We start from the raw sequence: 17,585 nt of genomic DNA on the forward strand, positions 1-17,585 counted from the left end.
AGAGACGGCAAGACAAGGAAACATCTGTCTAAATTAAATAAACTTACGACGACATCGTCTTTAATTGAGAAAAAGAAAGTTTTCGAACGCGCTATCTCAGAGTAAAGTAAAGTTCAGTGTTTCACAAAGAAAAATATTAGTTGGTTTCTTGGAGAATATGAGTAATAATCATTTACAAAAGATTTTTTTCTGGTTGTGCATTTTAATATTAACAACGAAACATCAAGTTATTTGCTGTGTTTATAGGGAAAAACCTCTTAATTAGAGGATGTTAGCAAGTTCATTTGATTACATAAAATTAGCGGTAACTTTAAAATATCTTTCAGAAAAATAATGGCATGTCATTCTTCACATTTTTCACAAATGGCACTTTATTTATATATTCACATTATGACTTCCAGGTGACGTTGAATTCGTAAAAACATTATTTTATTAATTTACAGACTTCCAGACATTCTAAGCGTAATATTTTACGTATATTTTCGGCTTCAAAAATCACCTAGACCAACATAACGCATTTTTTTTCATTAGCGAAAGACAAACAAATAGCGTTATTTTCGACAAAATGCGTTTTTGAGTTTGTCTTGCGATGCTTTGTTAACATGTAACGACTATATTTTGCTCCCAGGCATTGCAGTAATCAACAATATCTGATATTATTAGCGCTTAATAAGTTGTTTTTGTTAAGATAATTAAAAAAATAAAAAAAAAGTAAGTGAAGCTTGTAACGAACATATTTGGCCTACCACATAGGGTGTAATTATAGAGGGTTTAAAAACTGAAATAGATTTAACTATTCACAAGATGCGAGCAAAGCAGTTTTTAAAATAATGAAGAAAGAATCTGCTGATAAAGTGGCATATTGCTTTGATCTGCAGCAGGTCCAATATTTCCCAAAAGCGCCTATTACGGAAACATTCTATGCTCAGCAACTAGCTTTATCTTCACTTTGTGTGACAGATATTTCAACAAAAACTACTGTTTTTTATACATGGCTTAAGCATGAAGCATGAAGAGGTGTAGTAGAAATAAATTTCGCGTTGACTAACTAATGAAAACTGATTTTGACTCAGATATTAAATATCTAAGATTGCTTTTGGACGGATGTGGGGGTCAGAATAAAAATTCCCACATGGTACATGCACTATCTTTGTGGATTATTAATGCCCCAAAAACTATTTAACAATTACGATGACGTTTCGCGTTCAAGGCTATTTGTTTATGCCAGCTGATGCCAGCTTATGAGTTTTTGGTCAAGTTCAGCTGGACTTACGTGTCCATGCTTTTATAAAGTCCCAGACAAATATTAATCCATTTTTAGAATTTACAAGTTCGCAAGCTGGGCTCTGATTGGACTTTGGACGACATAAAACATGCAGAACTTTTACTCAAAAAAAATATAGGTATCAGTGAAGCCAAAAACATAATTATAACTCGGGGCAAACAAACTGCAGGGGAAAAAAATCTTGTATAAAACAGAGGTTTTATACAGAAATGATGACTCTTCTAAAAAGTTTTCAAATTTATTTTAACCAAAGAAAAAACTAAATAACATAGTACCGCCGGAATTGCCAATAAAGCATGCTATTAAGAAGAAAAAACTGGATAGCTTATCACAATTTTTAGTTAGTTTTTCAGACATACATTAGATCAAAAGTTAACTTGGTTAGATCCAATTTTGAAAGATCAGTATCGTGAAAATATAATTGAAAAAGACCAGGCATACCATCAATGTAAAGATGAAGAATAATGCTATCTTTTGGAGGACGATATTCATGTCATACATGTCATATGATTTTTTTACTATATTGCTTTTTAAACACGCATAAGTGCATTTTCAGTACATTTTTTTATTTTAATTATTCTACAATTTGTTCTTTAAAGACAATAAATCGAGTTTTTTTCCATCAATAAAAGTTTTTTTTTGACTTATAAATGAAGTAAACTAATAATAAAAACGTACATTTTTCCATATTTTTTTAACTTTATTAATAATTGAGTGGCAGTTTTTCTCACTTCCTAAAAAATGTAAAAAATGAACAAAGTGCGATTTGAAAATCTGCTTCTCAAATAATCTTTATTTTAAAACCACTTCCAAAATCTAAACGTCATATTCTTAGTTAAAAATGTAATTTTTATTACAATCAATTATAGTTTGATCCGATATAAACCTAATTTTTGATACTGCTGCTTTTTCTAATATGTCCTTTCATATTTTTGTATATCTATGATCAACTTTTACGCTTTTTGCCGTGTTAGTGCCCACAGTTTAATTGAACACTAAGCATTTGAAAGAATATCATCTCTGTGTAATTAAAAAGTGGCGAGAGCAACATGAATATTCTTGCATGCAGACCTTTGAAATCGCTAATGGATGTATTAAGAAATTATAAGATTGTGGAAACTATAAATTTAATATATATCAAAGTATAAAAAAATTCTTTTAACAAATATCATCTCTGGATAATCATCTTTAACAAACAAGTATTGCATCTAGTATCCATGTCCGTGTCCACCTTCACTTCCTTGATTGGCCCAGTGGGTAACACCAACGTAGCTGGTGGCTCCACCGTGTCCACCATGACCATGACCGCCGTGACCATGACCATGGCCGTAGTGAGCGGGATGTTGGGCATGACCTACTCTTTCAACGACAGCTTCGAATCCATTGTGGGGTGAAGATTTGTATTTGACAACTCTGTGAGTTCCATCGGCTTCCTTAAGAGTGTAACCTCCAGTGACGTCATGGCCATGTCTGTGTTCATGTTGAGATTTATGGTCGTGGGTGTGAGGATCATGTACTCCATACTCGAACTTGTAATGAGCATTATCCTAAAAAATGTTAGAGATAGTTAATTTAATGATGAATGATTTTGAAAAGTTTCAGTTTTAGATAATATGGTTAACAAGGGTGTGGAAATATATGGTATAGTACGGTTAAAACACTCTATATAACATAAAAATTTCAATTAAAGTAAAAGATTACTTTTACAATATCGTAGTTATACTTCTTCTTCTTCTTCCTATGCCATCCCCATTAACGGAGGTTGGCGACCACATTTTTAAAAGCTTCTCTGTCTTTTGCAACGTGGAATAATTCGTCTACAGTCATGTTTGTCCAGTCTCGAATATTTCGCAGCCATGACTTCCTCTTTCTACCTATTCCCTTTTTGCCATCGACTCTACCCTGCATGATGACCTGCAGAAGACTATATTTATTATTTCTTAGTATGTGTCCAAGGTATGCAGTCTTGCGTACTTTTATCGTTCTCAACAATTTTTTGTCTCGACCCATCCTTCTCAGCACTTCCTCATTGGGTAGGTAGTTATACTAGACATTATGAATGGTAATAAATACGCGCTATCTCAGAGTACGGTTTGGATAATAAATAAAAGTATAATTTAAAATGGAAATTTCCAGTGGTTGGCTGTATACCACAGTTTAAAAAAAACTTACCATAGAGTAAAAACTAAAAAGTTAAAACTAAGTGATAAAAAATGGTATAAAATTATATTGGTGCAATTTTTGCTCTGAGACACAATGACACGAAGTTTTTTTGATTGGGGTATTTTGCAAGTTTCAACCTTTAGAAGGTTTGCAACCTTCGATAAACAGACACAAAAATTTAAATAAAAAAAGTATTAAAAATAGTATAAAAGATAGTATTAAATTTACTTAATATCCGTTGGATTTATATAGGTATAGAAATACTTATATGGAATTAAAGATAATTTAAATGTCTTCCAGTATAAGGTATAAAATATAGGGTCTGCAATTTAAAATATGAATATTCTTGAATGTCATATATAGGTCAAATTCAACTAAAATAATTAAACACTCTGTGTGGTGAAATGATCAAAATTAAAATTTTTTGATGGTATACTATCTTGGCAACCTTAAAACAATTTTCAGAAAAAAACACTGGAATATAGCATTGATACTCATCACATATTTTTTGCCAAACAAAGAGCTAGGAATACCAAATTAGTTGGCAAATTAACAAAACTAATTTTAAAAAAAGTTGAATTTAGAATTCGAAGGGAACTACTGAATCTTTTAAAACAAATAAAGGGAGACCCTCTCTTCTGTATACTGTTCAATCTGGCTCTGAAAAAATAATACGTATGTCACAAATCACAACCATAGATTAAATATATATAATAAATCAGTGCAAATCCTTGTCTATGCTGATGATATTAATATTGTTGGTAGAACGGAAAATGCTGTACGGGAGTCGTATGTAGCATTAAAACAATCAGCTACAAAAATAGGTTTAATATTGAACACTAAAATAACGAACTATATCAAAATAAGCACGAACGAATTTGTATACCTAGGAGCGTTCCTTAATACTGAAAATAATATTATTGCAGAGATAAAGATTTGTTTACGGTTTTTTGATTCGTAGATATTAATTTTTCTTTAAAATCTTACATTCTAAGAAAAACCGAAATAAATCAAAACACTGTATATTTAGATACACAAAACCTACAAAAGTGTAGCTTATTTTTTAAGTACAATTTAAAAAGTCATCAAATATAGGGTATTCCACAAGAAAAAAATATTTTGGAGTACCCTGTATATTTTACATTTTTTTAAAATTGTTATAGTAATGACCCTGTATATTACTGCGAAGAAAATACTTTGTAATGATCTTTTATAGCATGGGCCATTCTGTATATTTGATATTTATATTACTTACATGTCCATGACCTGCAAAGGCTGCAGCAATCACGAAGAAAAAGAGGAAAGCAATCTGAAAATGTACTAATATTAATAAAATATTAATAAAAAAATTTCAATGAAATCAAATCTTAACTGTCTTTTCCTTTTTATTCCCATATACTCTGTACGAGTACTAGAAACCAATTCGCTAAGGATTTTTGCTTAGTTGAGGAGATATGTTGTGGAATGCAATTTAAGATTCCCCATGTCTCTAAGAACATCTTTATCAACGTCTGTTTTGCCTTGCAATTCTTTTTGGTTTCGAAAATTATTTACGGATTTTAAAGAAAAAATTTAACAAAATTATATGAATGTATATAGTGTACCCTCACAACGCAAAACTAGATCCTTTAGAGTGGTTTTTCTTTGCCAACCATAGGTAGAAAAAATGACTACCTAGATATGAAGCGTGCCATATGCAAAACGTTGTAAGTGCCACTTTTTCACAAATGCAGATTATAAGCTAAATAGATAGTATGTGCCATGCTTTACTTGCACAATAAAATTTATATCGATGGCGCTTTGCCCAGCGGCGATATAAGGAATTAAATATCAAAACGTAGTAAGTGCCAACGAACAGTTGCTTATTTAACATAACCAAGCAAAGCTTTTAGGGCGGTGTTTGGGTGTACTGTTTTCGAAAAAAAATGGATATTCTTGAATATATACGTGCCAAAAAAAAAGAAAAATTACTGGAAATGTAAGAGAAGATGTAGAGATAGTGCAAGCACTTCTGACCATGGCGCAGTAGACGAAATTTGGTTTAGTCCCCACTTCCATGCGAAACGCATTGTATTATGCACTGTATAATTCCACTTACAATAGAACCTTTCTGCCTTTACGTGAATTTGACTCCGCCTTCGCGCAGCTCCATGGTCAGGAGTGTTTTGAACTATATTTAAAACGCAATAAAAACTCTGGAAGTCCATACGTAACTTTAAAGCAAAAGTGAGCAATATCTGGCAAACTTTTTAGCGAAAAGGTAAAAAGTTTTAATTTTTTTTTGAGCGTATAAAGCCCAGTGACCTGAAGAAAATTGATATATTTTATTAAAATATTCTTTTAGGTAAAGTGTAGCTGTCAGTACTCTTGTAAGATAATTACTGTTGTTGCAAGAAAGAGAGTGTTTGAGCAGTTTTGGAAACTTTCAGATTATAATGAGCAGCAGAAATTTTTACGTTCCCTTATTCGACCTACTTTAATCAACCGTAGAAGACATGGAAACTACGATAATCCCAACTAGAGCAGACGAAAACACTCATTTAAATATTTTCTACCACTTCCAGAAGAATCTGAAGTTCAGGTATGTAAAAGTACTTTTTGTTTAACTTTGGCTATTACACAAATAAGATTGGAGATACTTAGCCAGCGATTACTCTCCTCCGGCATATCAGACGAGTCCTGCCAGAAACAAAACCTTATGGAAACAACAAATTATTGATTTTATTGCGTCAATTCCTAGCAGAGAAAGCCATTACAGTCAAGAAAAAGTTACAAACCAAAGATACCTGTCTGAAGATTTAAATGTTCGTAAGCTATATAATGCCTTTCTTGAAAAACATCGGCTTGATAGAGCAAAGCCCCCAGTCTCCCGACAATGGTTTAATGAAATTTTCAACAAAGAATTTAGTTTAGACTTGCCCCAAGAGTGGACACTTGTCCTACTTGCGACCAGGACAAAATTTTTATAGCTGCTAGTAAGACTCCCGTGGAAAAAAATGAATTCGAACTAAGGAAAATTACATCAACGTAAAGCAAAGAGCGCTCAAAAAATGTTGTCCCAAAACATAGTAGATTGCAAAAGTTCTCAGTCTGATGTATGTGTGCTGTCTTACGATTTACAAAAGCAGCTATATATCTCAGCATTGACTCATACGCAGATTAATCTGGGAATACATTTTGAAGATGAAGGGAAAGGTTTTATGTATTCATGGAATGAAACAGCTGGAAAACGAGGTTGTAACGAAATCGGTAATTGTTTGTATGATTACGTTACAGCTCAGCTTAATACTATAAAGCAAAAATTGATTCTATGGTCCGATAACTGCGGAGGGTAGAATAAAAACCAGGGTATTTTGGCTGTTTATATTCCCCTTGTAGCCAAAGGGTATTTCGACGCGATAGTGCATAAGTTTCCACAAAGTGGCCACACATTCCTATCATGTGATTGGAACTTTGGCTAATTGAAAAAGCCAAAAATGGTCTTAAGCCTGAAGTACCTATGGATTTGGTGCGTATAATAGCAAGTGCGTATTTAAAAAATCCATTTGCATTTAAATGCACTAATAGATTTTTCAACTGGATGGAAATTGCAAAAAACTACTCTAGTAACTTCAACTCTGGGCATCTCCCAAGCTGTTATGCTAAAAATATCTAAAGACAACTTAAAGCAAATTGAAGTTAAAATGTCGTACTCGGAGGTCGCATTATAGCGAAATGTGCGTGTGTTTAAACCAAACGTTACACCACAATATTTTGAAAATTTAAACATTGAATTGGTGGAAAAGCCAGCCTGTAAATGGAACAAAGAAAAAAAGAAATTAGAAGTATGATCCCTTTCCTTTCACCCGCCAATCAAGAATTTTATCAAAACTGGTGAAGAGTATCAAAAACTAGGCAAAAAAATGTAACGACTTTCGATTAATAAATCTCATGCCCCATATTCTTAAGCTATTTCTAAAAATTATCCATAACATAATTAAAAAAAAATGCGAAGAAGATATGGGTTCTGAACAATTTGGCTTTCGAAACGTTATGGGAACTCGAGAAGCTTTGTTCAGTTTCATTGTCCTCATGCAATAGTGTCGGGATAAATAAAAAGATGTCTACTTGTGCTTTATAGATTATGAAAAGGCTTTTGACAAAGTCAAACATGATCAGCTACGCGCTATCTCAGAGTAAAAGAACCTGGATCCAAACGACATTAATACAATACGTGAACTCTACTGGAACCAAAACGCCTCTGTCAGAACTGAAATGGGTGATACTGAAACCATAAACATCCAAAGAGGAGTTAGACAAGGTTGTACACTATCACCATTATATTCAACTTGTACTCAGAGGACATCTTTGCACATGCTCTAGATGAAGCACAAGAAGGAATAAAAGTCAATGGAAAAATCGTGAACAATGTCAGGCATGCCGATGATACAGTACTGATTGCTGGCAGTAAAGAAGAACTACAAATTCTGTAATAATAACAAAGTAGTGCGAGAAGGAGAACTATACGGCCTTAAAGTGAATATAAAAAAAAAACCAAAACAATGGTAATTTCAAAAAAAACACACACATACTAGTCAACAACAATCTAGTTGAACAAGTGAAAAAATTTAGGTATCTAGGCTGTTGGATACATGAAACCTTAGACCAAGAACAAGAGGTTAAATGTAGAATAGAATAGGCAAAAAACACCTTCTTAAAGATGCGACAGTTACTCACTACCCGTAATCTTGATTTGTCCCTACTATACCGTATGATAAAGTGTTATGTAGGTATATAGTGTACTATTACACAGTGTGGAAGCTTGGACGTTAACAGTCAGATCGTTACGACGTTTAGAGAGCTTTGAGATGTGGGTATTTCGTCGTATGATGAAAATTCATGGACCGACCGCGTTAGAAATGAAGAAGTTTTAAAGCGTATAAATAGAGTACGTAAACTCACAGAAATTGTCAAGAAGCGTAAAACGTCTTATCTTGGCCACATATTTAGACACGACAGGTATAACTTCCTTTAGCTTATTATAGAAGGGAAAATAGAAAGCAGACGCGGCCCGGGTAGACGACAAATAACCTGGCTGCACAACATCAAAGATTGGACAGGATTACACTTTCAAAGTTTAATAAAGAAAGCCCAAAATAGGGAAGACTTTGCAGAGGTCATCGCCAACCTTCGCTAAGAAGACGGCACCTAAAAAGAAGGTGGAGAGTCAGGAGGCCCTATATGGGCCTCCTGACTTGGAATAATAAGTAAGGAAAATAAGGACATAGAAAATGAATAATAAGTTTATAATAAAATATTTTATATTATATATAAGCATTAAAATATTAACATTGTATTTAACAAACTGTTTTGTATCGTAAAGGCGTCAGAAAAACAATACATGTTCATCTTTTGTTTAAAATACGATTTTTACCACCCATTATACATGTGCATCTTTATTGGCACATACTACGTTTTGATAATTAATGGCAAATAACAAATTTATTACCAATGTTTCCATTAAAGTATATATTTTATTACTTGCCTATATCTAAAATGATATTAGAAATAGCTACAAATATTTTTTATTTTTTAGTAAGCTAAAACAAAACAAATTAATGCGCCTGCTGTGAAATTTTTAAAATTGCACATACCACCTTTTGCATATGACACGCTTCATACAATCATAGCAAATCTTCCGCAGACGACATGTTAAACTATACGAATTTATTCAAGATACACACCACGTATATTTAACAGCTTTACATTCAATAACATAAAAGTGGATAAGGTAAATATATTAAAATGCATAAATTGTTATTTAAAAAGCTACTCTTTCTTAAAGCAAGTGCATATACTTACAGAATTCATGTTATTATTTTTATTGTTTTTGTTACAGTAAAACAAAATTTAATACAATTTCCTACCTGATCGTAGTTTATATATCTAAAATTGTTGTCCACTCTTTGTATTACAAAACTTACGACATATCAATAATCTTGTACGATCTGCTTCATTGGTTCCATTTTTACCAAATATATAATTAGTATTGTTAACGAAACTAGCAACACTTTTTAGGTTATAAACTACATAGTACTTTAAATAATACGCTTAATATAAAAGAATGATTTTATTTATAGATTACATAGGTAGATGTATGTATAATAGGTACAAGATGTCTGAAGGGTATTAGTACCATTTAAGATCTGCAGAATTAACAAAAGTTAGAAAAGAATAGCCTGAGTCGTGCATTTTAATCTTTAAATTGCCATGCGGGTTTTTCGCTCCAAATACACCACGTATACTGTATTAGTCTTCAATCCGCTATTTAAAAAATGTAAGTAGCAAAGTAGCTTCATCTTAACACTAGAACAAGAACGTAAAAGTAGGGTTGCGATACTAACAAGTCTCGTCGTATATGACTCCAAAAGAACTGGCCGTAAAGAATAATAAAAGGACATTATTTTTTAAATAAAGTGTTTTTATTTTTGGTTATAAAGATATATTATATATATATATATATATATATATATATATATATATAAATAGACACATATAACTATTAAATAATTAATACAACACATAATGTAATTTCAAAAATTTTTCAACTATAACACACCTTACAGTAAATATTAATCAAATAACAACTACTACGTCAACACCATGGAACTAATCATCTTCACAAAAGTCTATTAATAACATTCGATATTTGATAGTTCTAGTACTTAACCTTAATGACATTTACCGAACTAAACGTTGTGTCTGTTTTATTTTAATTTAAATTGTATTTGTTTCCTATATTTTAATTTGTAATCAACATCAACTACAATCAACATTATTCCAACAAAAAAATTTTTACTTGATGGTATTAAAATAAATCGCACTGCCATTAACCTCAATTAAGTAAGTATATAAACAACAAACTATTATTAAATTGTATTTTACCATGTTTTAAATAATTGTAGCTCTCATCTGATGATGCCAATGAAAATTGGCGAAATATAATGAATTGTTAAACAGAGTACACTTGGCTTTTAATCAGCTGTATACCCAATTAACCTCAACCCCCCTTTATATATATATATATATATATATATATATATATATATATATATATATATATATATATATATATATATATATATATATATATTCATAAATTTTATACAAAAATGTTTTTGCATAAATAACAAATGAGAAACTTGAAATAAAACTGTGGTACTGGATAAAATATAAAAAAATATTGACGATAGTTTTTTTGACAAAATGCAACAAGCTGAACAATTTTTTTTATATGTAATGACACACAAAAACCCAAAGGATACACTTTTATAAACAAAAAGTAATTTACTTGCAGTCGCTGCAAATGCACAGGCGGTGTACGGCGCAGACCATTTTCGGGCAGTGCTCACATTTATCGCGCGCTTTTCGGTTTTTGCTTCTTGGGCAAAAGTCACAGCCACCCATTGAACCTTGGGGCTTTTGTTCTATTATTTGTTCATCTTTACAATTTACAATGTCTTTGATACTGCTGCGGATTTGTCTTGGCTAGCTTGATTATTATACATTCGTTCTTTTAAACAATCTTTAACCAGAATGAACGACAGCTCCTTTAGAAAGTTTGATCGAGACAGTGTTTTATTAATATTTAGTTTGTGTATGACGCAACTGTTGACTCCTGCAATATCCAACATGCCATAGAAAATTCGCAATGGCCATCTGCAAGTTTTCTGGTGACTGTTGTTAAATGGCACAGTTGATCAAACGTATCTACACCACCTTTTGTACTATTGTAGAACAAGATTATCTCTTGCTTTTTCGATTCTACGTTTTTAATTTTTTTTTGTGTGTTGTAAGTGTTTTAGTGTTTTTCTCATCAAAAGCAAATAGAAATGATGAAACTTGTTTTTCTTTTGTTTCAATTAGTTGTCGTAGTATTTCTGGCTGGTTTTTTCTAAGCGTTCCCACTACAGTAAGGCCTTTTTCTCTTAAAACTTCTGATACTTGATACGAAGTGAATCAGTTATCCATGGTGCAATTTCTATTGGTTCCATATATATATATATATATATATATATATATATATATACTGCATCACTTGTAAGATGCAGTACATATTGTGTTGGAATTGAATATTGTGAACAACGGACTTCTTTTCCCACGTAAGGCTTGGCTGAACACATCTAATATGTCTCTTGGCATCACAAATTGTTACTATTTTGAGCCCATATTTGTCAGGTTTATTAGGAATGTACATTTTAAATGGACATCTACCTCTAAAACCTAACAAACTTTCATCAATAGTGACATATTCGAACGGGGTGTACATCTGTTTATACCGGCCCTCGAAGATGTCCCAAACTTCTCTAACCGCAGAAAATTTGTCTGTTGTCTTTCTTATTAATCTTGTGGTTTTATCATCAAACCTAAGGCACGATATTAAAAATTCAAAACAATTTTTGAACATCGTAGCTCTAAAACAGGCTGACCAAAACTGCTTAGACCATAAATCGTTAGTCGTAAGATTTGAAGATTTCAAGACACCACTGTGATAAAGCAATCCTAATAAAGTGCGCATTTCAAGAAGTTTATTGGTTGAAGATAACGTTGTTCAAAACGAAAGCGAGCTTTTTTAATGCCTACTTATTTCACAATTTGTATATGTCACAATAATTTCTAATAGATCGTCTGTAAAAAATAACTGCCACAATTTGTCTATATCTTTTCATTTCGAGCTGCTTCTTTTGGTCCAGGAAGATGAGTAATGATCCACAAATGACAAAATGATAGAAAAACGTTCCTTGATAGACCCATTGGCCAGAGAAGAAGAGGAATACCCAGAAAAAGTTTCCTTGATAACATCGATGAAGACATGAGAAATATAGGAATACGAGCTTGGCGGAGGAAAACGATGGATAGGGATGCCTTGAGAGAAATTCTTGAGGCAGGAAGATAATTGGATTAAATCCAAAGCTACCTTACTGATAAAACTCAAGTTGTAACAATTAATAAGTTTTTCTCGTCTGCTATCAATGTAAAATTTTTTATCATAGTAATATTCTTTTATATGCTAATGATTTAAAAATTTATAGACTCATAAAAATTGCCAATGATTGTAATTTATTACATAATAATTTGAGTAGATTATAAGATTGGTGTAACTTAAATGCCGTCCAAATTTATGAGGATTTCATGAAATGTAGCCCTTCTAAAATCAATAAAATATATCATCTCAGAAACGTCTACTTCCAGTAAGACAGAAATTTACAGGTTTTAAATTGAGAATATCTGTAAATAAAATTAAATATATTGTTTTACAATCTTTACTTTAAACTGCCTACTCTTAAAAAAAACGAATATTGCTAGATGTAGCTTTTATTTATAAACTAATACGAAAAATTATTGATGCTAGTACACTTTTGGAAAAGGTTTACGTCTGCACTCGGGTGTGGTAACACCAGATCTCAGGAATGATTTTATTTAGAATTTCGTTCTATATGTTATATTGAAAATAAATCCATACTGGGAATGTGCAGGAATGCAAACAAATATAATAATAATGTTTTTTTCATTTTTTTAATCAATAGTATCAAGAATAACAGCATTACTGTTTTTATGTCATGAAATCATATTGTCTTAATATTAGTTAAATTTAAGGTGAATTGTAAAAAGGCAAGTTCGTAAAAAGACATTATTAATATTATTGAATTTACAGTTTACCTGTTGAAATTTAAGCACGAGAGAGACAAACTAATTTAAAGCATCATTTATTTTTCATAAATATAACAAAAGTAAAAAAAATCTATAAATAAAACATTTAGTATCCATGACCGTGCCCTCCTTCGCTTCCTTGGTTCGCCCAGTGTGTAACACCAACGTAGCTGGTAGCTCCACCGTGCCCACCATGGCCATGTCCACCATGCCCATGACCATGACCGTAGTGAGCAGGATGTTGGGCGTGACCTACCCTTTCAACGACAGCTTCGAATCCGTTGTGAGGTGAAGATTTGTATTTGACAACTCTGTGAGTTCCGTCGGCTTCTTTGAGGGTGTAACCTCCAGTGACATCATGGCCATGTCTGTGTTCATGCTGTGATTTGTGGTCGTGGGTGTGAGGATCATGAACGCCATACTCAAATTTGTAGTGAGCGTTATCCTAAAAACGGGAATAGCAAGATTATTGCTTATATTACTCTATAATTTTAAAACAACAGGAATAAAACAAAAATTTTTAGATAAAATTACCAAAGAAAGCATGGAAATGTAAATTCAAAAAGCACTAGAATCAGTAAAACAGAAAGATTATAAGAATGTAATTGCCTATTTTGTTTCCGTTTTAGGTTTTCAAAATTTAATATTCAACTCCAATCATTTTTTTAGCTTCCAAGTCATTATAGAAATGTACAAGATCAAAATTAAAATATTAAATTCCTCTGGATCAAAGCATACGCATGGATAACAAACAATGAAATTGCAGATAAAATTACTAAAGAAAGCATACAAATGAAGTAAGAAATAGAATTTCGAATTACCGATTGGCGTTCAAGTAAACATACCCACACAAGAACGATAAGAAGATAGCTTAATTGGTTGCAATAGTACGTTTTTACAAATCCAACATGACCTTCTTTTTCTTTTTCTTCTTCCTTCTTGTATGTAGGCTCTAAAGCCTGTTTTCTTCCTCAATATTAACCTCCTAAATTGTTCAAATTGTCGCACATCTTTTTCTTGGTCTGCCAATACTTCTTAGTCCATTTGGTGACTTTTCTCATGCTGTGCGTACTATCCTATCCTCTGTTATTCCACTAATGTGTTCGTTCCACTCCTGTTTCCGTTTTGACACTAATCCATTTATGTCTTCTATTGTGCATGCTTTTCTTATGTTTTCGCTTCTCTCTCTATCCAACAGACTTTTCTCTGATATTCGAGTATTTTCATCTCTGTTGTTTCTAGTAGTCGTCTCGTTTTAGATGTGTCAAGTCTTGTCTGCGCCGTGTATGTTGATATGGTCCAATTGGTGCTTTATAGATTCTTGTTTTTGTGGCGTATCTTAGGTGTTTGTTCTTCCAGATTGTGTCAATAAAAGATTTTGCCGCTTTACTTGCTTTTGAGCTTTATTCTCGTACTTATTCTTCAACATCTTCTTAACTAGTTGTATCTATTCTTAGATATCTAAACCTTGCTTCCTGCTTTATTATTTTCCCATCAATTTCGAGTTGAAATCGTAGTGGGTATTTAGATGTTGTCATACATTTAGTTTTTTCTGCTGATATTATCATATTGTATTTCTTGGCTGTTGTATTGAAGAAGTTTGTTAATCTTTGGAGTTTGTATTCTGTCTCGGTGATTAATGCAGCATCGTCTGCATAACATAATATTTGGATTTCTGTGTTCTCCTTTCTGTAACCACGAACTCGACGTTCTGCTTGTATTATTTCGTCCATTATTATATTAAAGAGCAACAAATCCAACATGATCCATAAAATTAAAAAACTTGAGAGTAATCACTGTTAAGTTTCTAATAGAAATTAAAACCTAGACCACATTCTCTTTAACTGCTCAGAATATAGATCATGGCTTATTAATTTACTACCGTAAGCTGGTTTTAGATAGAAAATTATACGATTATTTAATATTAATCAGAAAAACGAAAATATTAGTGTAAAAGTACCCCTTTATTGGTTCTTTAGGTTTTCCCCTAATGTTTATATTTAACCTGTCTGAGGTCTACCTTATATTGTTAATTAAAATGAACTTTTCGGTCCATGGACAAGAAAAGTTTCATCCTTTTGTAAAATCCATTATATAGAATTAGTTTCTGGCTGGGTGGTTATGTACCCTAAGACAAAAAAATATTTTACTTAATACCAAATCAACATCTCAGGCAGAATAAACCGTTACCAGGTTTGCACAAATTTACAGTCTTCAATGAGTGTCTTACCAATATTTACAAAACCTACAAAATAATAATTGTTTTGTGTTATTTAGTTAATTTTTGTTAGTATAGTCAGTTCAGAGTATTAGTTAATTAGTTAATTAGTAAACAATAATTAGTAAGTAATATAATAAATAAATATGCTTATAAAATTAGTAATATCATCGATATATTAATAAAATACATAAAATGATTAACTTATGATACAAAATACATGTTTGTTAGCTGTTAGTTGCTGTTAGATATTAGTTAGTTTCTTATATTAGTAGAACATGCAAAACTATTTTAAATAATACTGCTCAATATTCATTTAAAGGTTTGCTTTCAATATTTAATATTACTTACGTGTCCATGACCAGCAAGTACCATACCAATTACAAAGAAAGTAAAAATTACAATCTAAAAAATATTAAGAATAATGGAAAACTTTTATAAATTAAAGTTATGGGGATGAAAACTTACTGAATTCATGTTGGTGTTTCTAACTGAGATACAAATGATGCTGTTTGTGTTTAAACATTGGTTTATATACTTTATTGTCCCACTTTTATATTCAATGTTACGACATTTTTTATTGAATGTATACTGAATTTATATGGTCGACGGAGCATTTCAACCAATTTATCAATTATTATGGATTGAAAACTTAATAATCTGTACTATGTGTTTAGGTATGTAAACTAAGGAACTAACAATGTTTTCATGACATTCTTTGATAAAGGTATCTAATGACTGCTTTTGATAATTGGCTGATAACAATATGTAGTAAAGAAAATAGGCAAAAGATTTAACGTCATTAACTACTTACATCTCATCAATTTGATAAAATAAACTTTTCTCTCAATTAAGTGCTTTCAGAATTCTTATAAACCTAATAGTTTACGCAAATAACGTAGATAAAATTTCCAATAACTGTTGGGTAAAATTTCTTGAAATTTGTATGGCTGAATATGATGTTTTCTCTATTATCACGCAAAATTATAAAGTTTTTTATACATTTTTAGAAAAGTTAATAATTTTTTAAAAAAATCGACTTTTTAAGTTATTTTTGCAATAATTTATTTATTTATTTATTTTCAACGGGCTGCTGCCTAATAAGATTAACAATGTTTACAATATATACAATAAAACAAAATAAAATATAAATATCACAAACTTAATTACGTAATTTAGTTTTATGTATCAAAATGATGATTTCCTATTCCACAGCTACTCAAATAAACACATGCCTGAGACAAGAAATGAATTCGGCCTTCGGTGTAAAAAAATCTAGATCTGGGTGAATATTTGCCCTTCTTAGTGTTCGATATCAAAATTATTATATGCATAGTTGGTTCTGTGAAGAAGAACATAAAAACTTTGGTTTAATCGTGTTCTACGGGAGGTACATGCAGACCAACCCGCTCAAGTAGCTGAGGACATAAGGATGTAGACTTAATTATGCCATAAAGCATCTTTACATCTTTAATTAATCGTCGGTCATACAATGAGAGAATACCAAGCTGGGTTTCAATTTAATCATAATTTACTTAATTAAATTCAAAGCCAAGCATTTGTAAAGACTTGTAAATGATTGACATATAATGCGATTCAAATAAAAGTTTAAAGTCTAAATTAAATTCCAGCTCACGAATTTCGGTAACCCAGTCAACAAGAATGTTCTTTATATCATAATTAAATTCCATTGGGTCTCTCGATCGTCTAAAAGAAACAGCATGATACTTGGATGCGTTCATGGCCATGGCATTCAACAAACACCACTCACTTAACCGATTAAGATCGTGTTGAAGATTAACACAATCTTCTGTATTATTGATAATTGTGTAGAAGTTTAAATCGTCCGCAAAAAGAAGAGTTGAACTGGGCTGGAAGCAGTGATGTATATTAGTGATGAATATGTTAAATAACAGGGGTCCCAAATGAGAACACTGGGGTACTCCTGAATGCACCTTAATCTCACTGGAAACAAAATCCATGATACGCACTATCTAAACTTGGTCAATCAAGTATGTTTTCATTCGTCTAAGAAGTGGCCCATCAACATCCAGTTTTTAAGTTTAACTATTAAAATATACATTCAGTTGATCTGCTATTCCGAAATCCAAATTGCGGGTCTACTAGCTGTTTTTCAAGTAAAGCTTTAAAATAGTCACATACAAAACATTCAAATATTTTTGGTAATACACTAATTATACTAATGTGCCTGTAATTATTCGTAAATGA

The 17,585-nt window shown here is 31.7% G+C and overlaps 1 protein-coding gene across 1 annotated transcript; it reads right to left on the reverse strand.

Moving 5' to 3' along the window:
* Positions 1 to 13,202: 13,202 nt before the first annotated feature.
* LOC140432029 (cuticle protein 7-like) lies at positions 13,203 to 15,851 on the reverse strand. The gene is made up of 3 exons (XM_072519885.1): positions 15,825 to 15,851; positions 15,708 to 15,761; positions 13,203 to 13,583 (listed from the first exon to the last, which is right to left on the reverse strand). The coding sequence occupies exons 1-3, from the start codon at positions 15,831 to 15,833 to the stop codon at positions 13,245 to 13,247; spliced, it is 402 nt and encodes a 133-aa protein (XP_072375986.1). The 5' UTR covers positions 15,834 to 15,851; the 3' UTR covers positions 13,203 to 13,244.
* Positions 15,852 to 17,585: the final 1,734 nt, after the last annotated feature.

The sequence above is a fragment of the Diabrotica undecimpunctata genome, unplaced genomic scaffold (assembly GCF_040954645.1).
Source record: "Diabrotica undecimpunctata isolate CICGRU unplaced genomic scaffold, icDiaUnde3 ctg00002584.1, whole genome shotgun sequence".
NCBI classification, from domain to species: Eukaryota; Metazoa; Arthropoda; class Insecta; order Coleoptera; family Chrysomelidae; genus Diabrotica; species Diabrotica undecimpunctata.

Coding starts and splice junctions, on each gene's coding strand:
- LOC140432029 (XM_072519885.1), bottom strand. Junction 13,584..15,707: donor TACTTGCTGGTCATGGACAC/GTAAGTAATATT, acceptor TCCCGTTTTTAG/GATAACGCTCACTACAAATT.